The following is a 12927-nucleotide window of genomic DNA, read 5'->3' as shown; positions in this document are numbered from 1 at the left end:
TGAGGGGGTCTGATGGAGGAGAAAGTGTAAATCTCAGAGATTTGGGTCCAGCAAAAAAGGGGTGCAGGTCTGAGGGCTGAGGTGGTGGAAATTTGAGGGCAAAGATTGTGGGAGTCTTAGGGGAGAAGCGGGGGAATCTGAAGATGGGAAGGGCTTAAGGGGAGACAGCTGAAACTGAAGGGGAAGCAGAGTCTCTGAGGGAGGAGGGAGTAGGAATCTGAAGGGGGAGGCAGGAGTTCTGGGGAGTAGCAAGGGTCTGCAAGGGAAGGCATGGGGGTCTGAAAGAGCAATGGAGGCAGAGAGTCAAGGGACAGGGGCAGGCCCTGACCTGTTCGAGCCACGATGACCGCAGCGGGGCCCTCCTCTCTCCCTCGCAGTACAGACACAGCCACCTGGTAGGCGGTTCCAGGCTGCAGCCCTGTGATGTCTGTGACAGTAGAGTCTGGGGGCAGTGTCTGGCTGGACTCTGGACCTGAGGTCAGAGGGAAATGCTGGCATGGCTCCTGCCTGTCCCCTCCGGCCCCCATACCCTCATTGGTCCCTTCAGCAGTCCCCCCACACACCCCACACTGACCACTGCCTGTGCTCCAGCTAATCCGAAATCCACTGGCTCGAGGGACGGGTCCCCAGGCCACCCTCACTCTCGTAGCATCTGACACCACAACCCGCAGCCCTGGAACAGCAAGTAGGGTTTCCGGCTCTAGGGGTTAAACACAGAGGTCAGAGGTCAGAACCAGGACCAGGGTGAGGCAGACAGCTGTCCTCCACAAGCTTCCTGTAGTGCTCACCCCGGCGGACAGTGAGGACACTGGCACTGCCCTCACGGGAACCCACTCGAGCAGACACCTGCACAGTGTAGCTAAGCCCAGCCTGAACGTCATCCAAGTCGAACGCTGTCTGACTCCCGGGAAGCATCAGGATCCGCTCAACCCCTAAGAGAGAAGTCAGCGTAGGTGGGCAGGGGTCAAAAAGAGACAGGGACGTGGGACGATGGCAGTGATGGACAGGGACACACAGCGAGAAGGGCCATGGAGGTGGGGATGTGGGGTGGTGGGGACCAGAGAGATGGGATATGGTTGAAAAAAGTGAATGCAAGACAAGGACATAGGATGAAAGGGGCCAGTGATGGTCAGGGACACTAGAGGACAGGGGTCCGTGGGATGCTGGCATGTAGGATGACAGGAGCCAGTGGACTGCAGTGAGAACTGATGAGCTGTTGATAGACACTGACGTGGGATTGCAGAAGTCGGTGCTGGATGGGGACATGCAATGAGAGGTTGGTGTACAGTGGTCACCACTAGGGTCACAGAAAGGCAGGTGACTGAGTTTGTGGCTGTGCAGAGTCGCAAGCCATGGACAGGGGTGTGGGGCAGGGAGGAGATCGGCTGGGGCAGGGTAGGGGCAGACACACCCTGTGACACTTCAGGGCTCAGTGCCATCCTGGGAAGCAGATGGATAAGGAGACAGGGAGGAGACTATAGGGACCCAGGTGTGGAAGGAGAGGCTGGAACTTCAGTGTGTGTGGTGGGGGTGCTGGTTGTGTCCACCTTACCCTGGGTGCTGCGAACAATGATGCGGTACTGGGTGGCACCGGGGACTGGGCTCCAGGACACTCGCACCCGCTGCCCGGGCAGCTCGGTGGCTTGCAGGTCCATCACAGGGCCCACGGGCAGCTCTGGTCCTGTTGGAGAGCACAGCATAGAGGCAGCCTGGGGCTCCGACACCTCCCCCACTCACTGGCCCAGCCCACAGAGCCCTCACCAGTGGGAACCACGGTTGCAGGGGTGGCCACCTCGCGGCCCTCCAGCAGAGTGTAGAGTGTGAGGCGGTACTCTGTGCCCGGCTGCAGCCCATCCAACTGGTAGCGGGTCACATCAGAGGGCAGCACCACCTTCTGTGGTGGCTCCAAGCCTGCAAGATGACAGGGTCAGGCCAGCTGACGCCATGCCCTGACCCTTGCCTGTCCGTCCCTTCCCCCAGACTGACCAGTCTCACGCCGCCATTCCAACCGGTAGCCACGGGCCTCAGGCACCAAGTTCCAGGAAAGGAGGATGGATGTGGGGCCCAGGATGACCGGGCGCAGGGTCTGCTCAACAGAAGCGTCTGCCCAGGGCACATGGGATGTCAGTGGCCTCCAGTCCTTGCCCTGCCTGCCCGTCCCAGCCTAACGAAAGTGCCCAGCCTTCTCACCAGTGCGAGCCGTCAGGGAAGCGGCGGGCCCCACACTATGGCCAAACAGGGTGCTCATGGTCACCTCATAGTCTGTGCCAGGCTCCAAGTCGCGCAGCAACACTGAACCTTGCCCAGGGCCCAGCTCCTGCTGCTGTGTGGGCCCACCTGCATGGGGGGCACCAAGAGGCCAGTGGGCCTTGCAGACACAGGACTCTACAGTTTTGTCTGAGGTGCAGGGACTCCCCTCAGCCCACATCTCTCACTCACCACTGAGGACCCGCCATGTCACACGGTAGCCAGTGGCACCTGACACACTCCGCCAGGCCACCAGGAGGCTGTGGGCTGTGGTATTCTGGATGGTCAGTTCCGGCCCCTCCAGGGCAGCTGGGGGAGAGTCCCACCAGGGATTCATGGAGTCAGGAGTGGGAGGGGGTACTGGGGTGGGGAGTTAGGTGAATGGGGTCAGAGGCTGGCAGAATTGCTCACTGGTCCGAGCTGTCCCGCTCACTGCCTCCCCGATGCTGTTGGCGTAGAGGGCAACCACAGTCACTTGGTACTCAGTCAGTGGCCGGAGACCCTGCAGCCACACGCTGGTCTCACCAGCTGGGATGTTCACCTGCCCAGGGCCAGAGGTCACTTTATCTTGCCCAGCCAAGTCCCCAGCCACCACTTATCACTCCTGACATCCTACCTCCTGCCGCTCGCTCGGCAGTGGCTGTCCCAGCCCCGTCAGAGGAGTATACTGGACCTTGTAGCCAGTCACAGGGCCACTGGCCGCTGTCCACTGTACTCTCAAGGATTGGCTGCTTGGCTCAGACAGCACCAGGTCTCGTGGAGCAGAGGTTGAGTCATCCACTGGGAATGGGGGATCAGGGGATCAGGCAGGAGGATTGGGGTGGGCATGTGTGGTGCAGAGTTGGGGTTAGGGTCAGGAGCACATAGGATGGAATCAGCACTCCCAAGTGGGGGTTGGGGTCCAGGGTCTAGGTCGGGGCACACCATGTAGGCAGGAACTCACGAGGCCGGGTCACAGGCACGCCACCAGCAGTTGTGCACACTCTCCGGGAAACGAGGGGGAGTAGTGTCCTCAAGATGCTGAAGTCATTGACGAAGAAGAAGAAGTCACTGGTGGGCTGTGAGGCAACTCGCTTCAGCTCCTCAGGGTCGGCATTCTTGATCCCTGAAGTGACAACCAGTCAGGACTCAGTCACCCACATGCTCTCTGACCACTCCCACTCCCCAGCTGACCTGTCATCCCTGCTCGGTCCTTACCCACAGCAAACAGCTTGACCCCCTGCCCCTTCAGCTTTTGGGCAGCTGTGTCCACCAGGTCCTGGGACTTCCCATCTGTGATCAGGATGCAGACCTGGGACAGGTGCAGGGGTCAAATCACGGCTCCTCTGAACACTTCATTTGGGGTCATCTTGGGAGGCATGGAAGGGGTAAGGATCACCTTGGGGACACCAGGTCGGGCCAGCTGGGGCAGGAAGACACGGTCAGCCACATGGAGAATTGCAGCCCCTGTGCGAGTGTTGCCCCCTTTGTAGCTGAGCTCACGGATGGCGCGGATCACATCACCCCCAGAGCCAAGTGCATCCAGGCTGAACTCTGTCCTGTTGGAGGGTAGGGGTGGCAACAGGCTAGGACTCAGGATCTCTTCTGGCCCTGGCCTTGAGGAGGCCTCTAGGGTGAGGGTTATGGGTATCAGGCTCTCTTGAGAGGTCCCTTCATTCTGTGATTCTCCACATCCACTTTCCTCTGGAACCCCCAGGTTAACAAACTCCCCAGGGGCTCCTTTGTGCACCATCTGCAGCTGGGCCTGGGCAGGCCTGAAGGAGCCCTTAGGGGCTCACAGTCTGTGGGAAACAAGATGCTGCTTAATTAAATAATTGCAGGAGGAGGGGTCCAGATGTAGGAAAGTGGATGCTGGCCAGATGGAGCACCTCTGGTGAACGGCTGCAGGGGTTAAGGGGCTAGAACATGAAGAGTCCAACAGGCATGGGGGGCCCCTCCTGGGCTCCCCATCTCCAGCTCAGAAAACACAGCCTGTCTTGCACCTTCCTGTCTTGCAATAGCCTGGAGGTGCTTCAGGGCATGAAGGTTCTACCTAGGGAATCCTTATCTCTGTCTCCAGAGGAGGTCCTGGCTAGGGGGTCTCTAGGTTCCCCAAAACTTGTTTCCGGAAAGACCCGGTCTGAGGTTTCCGGGGTCTCCTCCCTTACTGGGGAAGGGGTCTTGGTGGGATCCCGGGGTCCCCAGCCCCCAGGGCCGCTACTCACCGTGGTTCATCACTGTACTGCACTGTGGCAAAGCGCACACCCTGTGCACTGGCTGCTCCAGAGAAAGGCAGCACCAGCCCTTCGAGAAAGCTGCGGACCTCGCGGAAATTGCTGCGGCCAATGGATGAGGAGCCATCCAGTAAGAACACAATGTCAGCGGCGTAAAGGCGCGTGCAGGTCACTGGGGCGGGCAGAAGAGATCAGGGCCTCTTCTGGGAGGCCAACCACCCGCCTCCCCGCACGGTGGCCTCGCTGGGACTTGGGATGGTGGGGAGAGTAGGCCTCATCTCATGCAAACCAGGGCCGAGTCGGCCTGAGCCTGGGGGCCTTGGAGGGAGTCGAGCTGGGTGGGTCCCAGAGCAGACTCCCGCGGGGGGTTGGGGTGTGCGGGGGAGGGAGAGTCGCCAGCACGGGTGTGGACTTGGGACTGAGGTCAGCCTCTAGGGGCCGGCGCGGATTGACATAAGGCAGGGGACCCCGCGTGCATCCAGGGAGCCAGAATTTGAGTCGGAACAGGATAGGAGGCAGTTTAGGGAACCCAGCACCGACCGCGGAGGGTTCGGTGAGTCCCAGAATTAGGAGGAATCCTCGGGGAGTCGCGGAGTTGGCTGGGTTGTGGGCGGGGGGCGGGGGGTGTCGGGGATGAAGGCCGAGTGGAGCGGAGGGTGACACACACGGTGCAGTGCCCCAGGCCGGGTCCTCCCTTGCGGTGCCCACCTCTCTCCCTGTGCTGGGCTCGGACTCGGGGCGCCCCTGCCAGGATCCCGGCGCAGAGCGCGGCCACCAGAAGCCGCAGCCTCATCCTAGTCGGTAGAAGCAGTCAGCTAGGACCCCCGCCTCTGCCCCTTGCTCCCCTGCGGCCTTGGCGGGTCCGAGCCCAGCGCCCCTCCAGCCCGAGTCCTGGTCTTGCCTGCGCGTCCGCCCGCTCCCGCCGCCGCCGCTGCAGTCCCGCGGGCAGAGCAGAGAAAAATCCCTGATCTCGGGGGGCGGAGCGGCAGGCGGGGACCCAGGCACCCGCCCTCACCCACATCCCTGAGAGGTCGCCGCCCCCACCACCCCTCCCCCAGACAAACGATATGACGCACTTAACTATGAACCCACCGACCCCCCCTTGGCTTCTGGGAATTTCCCAGAAGGTTCTCCATGGACAGATGCTGAGGGAGTACCCCTAACTCCATCTAAGGTCACAGGTCTTGGCTGCTTTAGGTCAATCACAGTGACCAGGCTGAGGAGTGGACAGGTTCCTGCAGAGCCACAAGGCAGCAGCGCCGTGGGGGGTGGGGGCTGCAGCTGAGGATGACTCACCCCCAATCCGGTGGGGGTGCCCAGACAAGCCCTCAGGCCATGGGTCCCGCCGGCCACTCCTGTGATTCAGCCATCTGTCTGGTGGGCCTCCTGAGCCCCACCCCAATCTCCTTGACAGGAGAGAAGCCCTGGCAAATGAGTGACTCTGGGCCTGTCTTAGGGAAACCAAGGTCCCCTTGGCCTAGATCCAAGTAACTCACCCTGTCTTTGTAGGGGATAAGCCAGAAGGAGGAGAGAACCTGTGTCATGCTTATGCATATGTCCCAGTGTCCCACACCCTCTACCATGTCCCAGGCAGATGCAATCCAGCTGTGCCTGAAGGGAGGGGGCCGCCCATCTGTGGAGAGCGGGACCACCCACAGTGACAGCTCATCTCTCAGGAATCCAGCCCTCCATGCCCCAGGCCGGGTCCCCCTACCCACATGTCCTCACCCATAGGCATCCCCTCCTTCCATCTACTTTTCTTGCAGGTCCCTGCCACCCATCTCCCCCACCAGGCCGAGGTCTCCTTGGGCCCCTTCCTCCTTTCCTCATTGCCCTCATGGTACCTGTAGTTCTGGCTTCATAACTGCCCGCTACCTTACTCCTCTCCCCTTACCCAGGCTGACTTCCCACCCTCCCCCAGCTTGGCTTCTGAGGCTGTGGACAGTCCCCCAACACACCAGACCAGGGCCACTGTCCCAAGGAGGTGGGACTTTGTATATGTGTATCTCTTCATTAGATGGGTGACACTAAGGCAGAGAGGCACCCCTAAGAAGGGCAGGCCTCCATCTGGGTCCTGCTCCCCCTTTTTTTCCTGCTAATCCTGAATAACTCTGGGCAGCCCAGAAAGCACATCTATACTCACCAAGGCTGCTGGGCCCCTTCTAATATGCCCAGCCCCACAGCCTGAGGACTCCGGTGTGGCCAGAGCTGGAGGCAGTGAAGACCATCCGTGCTGCCTGCTTTCCTATTGCCCAAGGAAGGCTGGGGCTATTCCTTATTACTGACCCCCGAAACTATCCTGGGGCACAGTGCTGTGACCCCATGGGGCCTAGAACCTTATTCCAAGGTCAGAGTCTCCTCAACCATGTCCCAGGACCCCCCATCCCTGCAAGGTGTGCTCCAGGTGAGGGCTGCAGAGAACCACATATGTTCTCATCACACAAGCAGCCCCTTCCCACTAAGACTGTCACTTCCTCCTGCACAGCCAGGGTGGGCGAGAGCAGGCCAGTGGCACAGACAGTACAGTACAGACATATGTGCACACGTGGGCCAGCCTTAGGGGAGACAGGAGGCCCAGCTGGGAGGGTGGGTGCTCAGGCAAACCTCATCAGAATTGAGGTGCCCCCAAAAGAAAGGACAGGTTGCTGTGAGAGGGTCTCTCAAAGGGTGCTGGGAGAGGCTGTTGGGAAGGTAGGAGTAAGGTTGGAATGACTACATGTCTGGAGCTCCTATGAGGCTTATGAGCAGGAGTGTGGCCCTCTGAGGCCCCGGCTCTGGCCTCCTGGGAGGCACACAGCCTAGGGCACAGCCCCAGAGGCCAGTACCTATCTGCAATCCCATCAGGGCAGTGGAGCCCCCAGAGCACATCTTTCTCCCTCCCAAGCTTCCCTGAACATTTCCTTCCCTGGCCTCAGTCACTACCTCTCCCCATCTGTTTCCAACCAGGGCCTCTTTATCAGGTGCCAGCCCCACACATCCCACTGTGCCCTGGACACCACCAAACTCCTCACTGGACTATGGAAGATTACCCTCCTCCAATCCACTCCTGCCCCTGCGTCTCCCAGCCCTGCTGGGAATGTAGTCCTCTTTGTGTCCCCTGCAGCTGGCTCCAGCTCTTGTATGGCCATGACCTCTGCTCTGCCACAGCACAGCTCACCAGGACTGACACAGAAATGTGGCCCGAGAGTCCCCATGCTGAATCTCAACGCTGACCAAGTCACTTCTCTTCATGGTAACCTCCACACACCTCTCCAGCATGGCTCCAGGGTAAAGACCAGAGTCCCTGGCTTGGTATGCAAGGTCCCTTAGAACCAGACCACTCCCAGCAGCTCAAGCTCTCGTGACCAGCACACCTGTAGTCTCTAAGGGCCAGGCTGGGCTTACAGATGAAGCCCCATCCTCCAGGAGCTCAAACTTGGCAACAGACTTGGCACTTGTTCCCCTGCCTGGGTGTTGCATCTCCACGAGCACCCAGGGTTGGGCCTGTCAGGGTTCTGCGCTGCCCAGCATCTTCTCTCCAGCGGTTCACAAAGTAGAATGATCTGTGCAATGCCCTGGTCCCGGACCATAGAAGGTGCTTAACAAATGTCTCTGAATTGACAACTTATGGCACCCAATGGTGAAGGAAAGGCACTGGGGCAGGGTGAGAACGGTACAAGGGTTCCTTGGGCTACTTCCAAGCTAGGATGCCGGGGGGACTTCTCAACAGCCCTCTTCTAAACGACCTTGTCCCAGCACCCTGCTTGTGATTGCCAGGCAGTGACTTCCTCAAAGGAAAACTGGGCCCCTCACTTTCAACTTCCCCCTGGGATCCCAGAGAACCTGATTGTGGAAGCACTGGGGGGTGAAGGAGGAACGGCCTACCTGCCCACCCACCATGGGGACCAGAATCCAAAGAGATAACAGAGGGACTAGGTAGCTAAGAGCTGTACCGGGTCCTGGCAGCCTCAGGAAAATGGGGAGGGGATTGTCAGGGCAGCAGCTCTGGACTTGCCTGGGACAGATGTAGTTGAAGGAGGGGGCTTGGGCCCCACTGAGCTCAGGGCTATTCTTGGAACCTGAGTCAGCGGAGGCAAAGGATTCTTGCCCTGCTTGTCCAGGCAGCAGTTAGAAACCAAATGGGAACACTATGCCCCAGGCTATCCTCCTCCCAGAATCCAGAGTAAACACACGCAAGAGGCATCCTTGGAGATACCCCTTGGCCCTTCTGGTCCACCCCAGCAAACTAGAGACCACCAGGGGGTGACTTGGCACAAGGTCCACAGTGAGGGGTTTCCCACCTGAGCCCCCAGGGATTCCAGGCTGGGACTCCTACAGGGGCAAAGGCTGGGTTTACACTTCCTATGGACTCCCATAGCCCACTCTTGGGACCGGCTGGCTGAGGAACATCCCCTAAGTGGCTGAGTGGAAACATCTGGGCTCAGCTCCCTGCAGGCATCAAAGACTTCCGGCCTCTGCTGCAGCCCCCATGCTTGCCCCTGGCTGAGGACACATCAGCCTGTGGGAAGGCAGGAGGATCCAGGAGCTGCAGAACTAGAGGGAAGTCCTTGCTCCCCATCTACTGCCCCATGGACTCCATGCCAATGCCAAAAGAGGGACGACACATTTCTCAGCAGAAGATTTTATTGGTGGTCACCTGCGGCACAGGTTAGAGGAGCCGGAGTGCTGTGTTTGTGGTGGGGGGACCACGAGCCCCAGCCCAGCTCTCTTGTTTACACAGGCTTCCCGCCTAGAAGCGCAGCCAGAACATGCCGCTACGGATCCGGTTGTAGTCTGGGAGCTGCTCAATGGGGCCTGTGGGGATAGGGTGGAGCGTCAGGGTGGGGTACCTGGCCTGCACAGGGACACCTGGCCCTGCGCCGCACCCAGTTCGGAGCTGCTGCCTAGAGCAGCACAAGACAGGCTTTGAGTGGAAAGAGGGAAGAGAACATTCCCCCAGGGGTGCTGAGCCTGTCCCTTCATGTTCTGGCCCTTGAAGCCCCACCCCACATGGAGGTGCCCGTTACCTGACGGGTGCAGGGTATTGATGGAGGCACCCTGGCAGGCAGTCAAGGAACTGCCGGGACAGGTTTTCTGAGCAAGAACTCCCTGGCAGCCAGGGGACTTGGGAGAGCTGCTTGGGGCCTTAACTGGCTGCTCTGTAAGCTGAGCAGCAGTGGGGGAGCAGAGGTGGAAGGCGAGGCCAAGAGAATGGCCTGAGGAAATAAACAAAGAGCAGATCCCCTAGGCCACTTACCATATCCAGCCACCGCTGGGCACTGGTCATAGATGTACTTGGAGCAGATCTCACGCACCACACTGGCATCCACCTCCTGCAGGGTGAGGCAGATGACATACTAGCTAACAGGCACCTGGCCACCACCTCAGCCAGTCAGCATCATCCAACTAGCTGAGATCTCCCACAGGCAGCATGCAGCTGTCCCCAACCCAAAAGGGGAAAGGCGGAAGGGATCCCTGCTATAGACTTCCATGGGCCGCACCCATCTCCACAGCCATCAGCACCTCTGCCCTGCCCTCCCACTATGCTATCCCTGCAGGTGACAGCTGCCTAGGACACCAGGGATGCCTATAGGAGCAGGCTCTGCTGTGCCAGGCCCCAACGCTGCACCTCCAGGTGTCTGTCAGGTCAAGATTCCAGAACCTCTCCCAGGGGCCCATGTTACCGCAATCCGGCTTTCCCATTCAGCCAGGGGGATGCGGCGGCCATAGGTCAGGAGGCTGCGACCAATGTCCTCACACACAGGAGTAGTGCCTTTAAGGGTGGGGGAGGGCTCAGAAGTCCACCCAGCCCAATCCTGGACCCACAGGTACACAAACAACTTCCAGCCTAAGGTTGACAAGGACCTCCCTGACCTCATGCTGACCCAGATCACAGCCCTCTCTTCTGTGGTCACCTATTATGATAGCGATGGGCTGTGGACCTGTCCCACACCTGCCTGCATCTCCAAGGGTGGGGTGATGGGGCACAGTGTGGTCTTCAAAGTTTTCCTTTCTAACTTTGGTTAGTTAGGAGTGGTGGCCACCTTGGGGCTGTCGCTGGCAAGATGCACTCTATCCCTCCCCACTGAGCTACAGGACTCACCATCTAGATGAGACACCAGGGCATTTCTGAGGATGTTTTTGCCCCGGGCCACCTCACTCTCCGTGGCACTGGTACACAGGCGCATCCTAAAGTCGGAGGGGGCGGGGGTGGGTGGGTGGTGTTCACTTTGAGCCAATGTGTCCTCTCTCAGCCTCCCACTGCACTGGTTAAAGCCGCCATCCCACCTAGGAGTACCAGGCTGCCACTTACCACTGCCCTTGCAGGACGAACATCATGTCATCGATTTTCATTCGGTCACAGACAAAGTGTGCACCCAGCAAACCCGTGTCTGCATAGCAGATGCTGAAGGTCTGGAAACTCTGGCATAGCTTGTTGGCCACGGCACCTGAAGCCAGCGGGCTGGACAGGTGCTGCCAGGGGGATAGGTGGTCAGCACCCACCCTCTTGTCTTCAACCCATACTGTGACCCCCACGCACAGAAGCACACAGCCCCAGCACCCTCTCTTCCCTGAAGGTGAGGTACCATGCTCACTCTGGCACTCACCACGCCACCACCGTAAGTGCAATCATAGTGGCCGATGATGGCATTGGCCACTTGCAAGGCCACATTGTCCGGGCTGGCCCAGCCAGGACCCTCTACTGCAATGGCCACATGAGCAAAAGGTAGAGCATCGTCACGGTGGCGGATCTGAAACAGTATATGACAAGATTGAGGGACAGCCAGACTGCCGGGGGAACAGAAAAGGTGGGTAGAGGGTGTACGTGTGTGTGACCATGTGTGCCTGTGACGCAGAAGCCAGAGAACCCCTTCCCAACTGCTGAGGTATCTCTGGAGTCACTAGGATAACCATGCACATGTGGGTCCTCCCACAGGCCCCCAGCTGAGCACTACCCCGGCCCAATAGGCAGCATACCTCACTGCCAGTGAAGCGGCACGGAGTAAGAGCGGGCACAGTGTCCTCTGCGTATGTCCAAGGGATGTCACCAAGGTGCTTCTGGGCAAGGTCTAACAGTTGCTGGTGCTCCACTCCTGCTGAGACAGACAGTGGCATTACTGACCAGCCAGGGCCCAAAGCACAGGGTGAAGGGGAGTTCACAGACAGGCGGAGGACCCCCATGTCCTGTCTTAGTGGGAGAAACCAGGAGTATGTGACATTAGAACAAGGTGAGGAAAGAAGGTCCTCCTCAGACAGACCCTGCCTTGTGGACAGGACAGACACCTCAGGGCCAGATAGCTCCCACGGCCTCAGTCCTAGAAGAGCAGCAGCGCTCAGAACTTCAACACGGGCTGCCATGTGATGTAAGTGTGGGTTCTCACTTGAGAAGATGCATTCCACCTATATCAAGGACAAGACTGGTACTCCTGGGTACAAAGCCACCTGGCCTGCCTTTTCCCTCTAGCTCTCCCTCAAGTATTTCTGGCTGCTGGCCCGGCAGGGGGTGGCAAGTGAGGGGGCAGAAAGAGGTGCTATTACAGGGCTGTGATAAGGTCTGGGGTCCCCTGAGAGCTGGGGACATTTGCAAATAATATTACAAACGTATACCCTAGGACTCCTTGGATCTGGCCTCCTCACCTCCACAAGAGGGCTCTGTGGTGCCACCAGTTACGCTGGCCTTTTCTTTCCCCCCAAGACGGAGTCTCGCTCTGTTGCCCAGGCTGGAGCACAGCGACGCGATCTCAGCTCACTGCAAGCTCCGCCTCCCGGGTTCACGCTATTCTCCTGCCTCAGCCTCCCAAGTAACTGGGACTATAGGTGCCCGACACCATGCCTGTCTAATTTTTTTGTATTTTCAGTAGAGGCGGGGTTTCACTGTGTTAGCCAGGATGGTCTCGATCTCCTGACCTCGTGATCCGCCCACCTCAGCCTCCCAAAGTGCTGGGATTCCAGGCGTGAGCCACTGCACCCGGCCTGTGTTGGCCTATTTTTTTTTGTTTTTGTTTTTTGTTTTTTTCAGACGGAGTCTCGCTCTGTCGCCCAGACTGGAGTGCAGTGGCACGATCTCGGCTAGCTGCAAGCTCCACCTCCCAGGTTCCTGCCATTCTCCTGCCTCAGCCTCCCAAGTAGCTGGGACTACAGGCACCCGCTACCACGCCCGGCTAATTTTTTTGTATTTTTAGTAGAGATGGGGTTTCACCATGTTAGCCAGGATGGTCTCAATCTCTTGAACTCGTGATCCGCCTGCCTTGGCCTCCCAAAAAGTTCTGGGATTACAGGCGTGAGCCACCGCACCCTGCCCTGTGTTGGCCTTTTATTCCTTCTGTGAGCTCAAGCCCTGCTAGTCTGACAGACATGTCAGACTGCTCTTACCCCCAGGTTCCTCAGCTCCAAAACCCTGGTCATGTTCATCCTATTGGTCTTTTATGCATACCCAGCTGCCAAAGTCAGCTCAGCTGGGAAGCTTTTTTTTTTTTTTTTTTTTTTT

The 12927-nt window shown here is 58.8% G+C and overlaps 2 protein-coding genes across 2 annotated transcripts in view; both read right to left on the bottom strand.

Annotated features, from left to right (window-relative positions):
- The window catches only part of COL7A1 (collagen, type VII, alpha 1), a 31818-nt gene extending 26425 nt beyond the window's left edge, over window positions 1–5393 (bottom strand). The window contains exons 1-16 of the mRNA XM_011980977.1: window positions 5362–5393; window positions 5169–5254; window positions 4452–4632; window positions 3626–3785; window positions 3445–3538; window positions 3191–3352; window positions 2864–3027; window positions 2659–2788; window positions 2440–2556; window positions 2191–2337; window positions 1987–2103; window positions 1762–1911; window positions 1553–1681; window positions 789–932; window positions 575–700; window positions 329–472 (exon numbers count right to left, since the gene is read on the bottom strand). Of these exons, the coding sequence (XP_011836367.1) occupies window positions 329–472; window positions 575–700; window positions 789–932; window positions 1553–1681; window positions 1762–1911; window positions 1987–2103; window positions 2191–2337; window positions 2440–2556; window positions 2659–2788; window positions 2864–3027; window positions 3191–3352; window positions 3445–3538; window positions 3626–3785; window positions 4452–4632; window positions 5169–5253 (2050 nt within the window). The 5' untranslated portion in view covers window position 5254; window positions 5362–5393. The remainder of the gene's footprint in view (window positions 1–328; window positions 473–574; window positions 701–788; window positions 933–1552; window positions 1682–1761; window positions 1912–1986; window positions 2104–2190; window positions 2338–2439; window positions 2557–2658; window positions 2789–2863; window positions 3028–3190; window positions 3353–3444; window positions 3539–3625; window positions 3786–4451; window positions 4633–5168; window positions 5255–5361) is intronic.
- Window positions 5394–9065: 3672 nt separating this feature from the next.
- LOC105540380 (cytochrome b-c1 complex subunit 1, mitochondrial) overlaps window positions 9066–12927 on the bottom strand; it is an 11834-nt gene continuing 7972 nt past the window's right edge. The window contains exons 7-13 of the mRNA XM_011980974.1: window positions 11418–11533; window positions 11048–11191; window positions 10753–10913; window positions 10543–10628; window positions 10124–10212; window positions 9697–9772; window positions 9066–9254 (exon numbers count right to left, since the gene is read on the bottom strand). Coding sequence (XP_011836364.1) covers window positions 9190–9254; window positions 9697–9772; window positions 10124–10212; window positions 10543–10628; window positions 10753–10913; window positions 11048–11191; window positions 11418–11533 — 737 coding nt within the window. The 3' untranslated portion in view covers window positions 9066–9189. The remainder of the gene's footprint in view (window positions 9255–9696; window positions 9773–10123; window positions 10213–10542; window positions 10629–10752; window positions 10914–11047; window positions 11192–11417; window positions 11534–12927) is intronic.

This window comes from Mandrillus leucophaeus, unplaced genomic scaffold, assembly GCF_000951045.1.
Source record: "Mandrillus leucophaeus isolate KB7577 unplaced genomic scaffold, Mleu.le_1.0 Scaffold22, whole genome shotgun sequence".
Lineage (NCBI taxonomy): Eukaryota > Metazoa > Chordata > Mammalia > Primates > Cercopithecidae > Mandrillus > Mandrillus leucophaeus.
The sequence above is the reverse complement of the archived record's forward strand: the minus strand, read 5'-3'. Positions and strand labels throughout refer to the sequence as shown.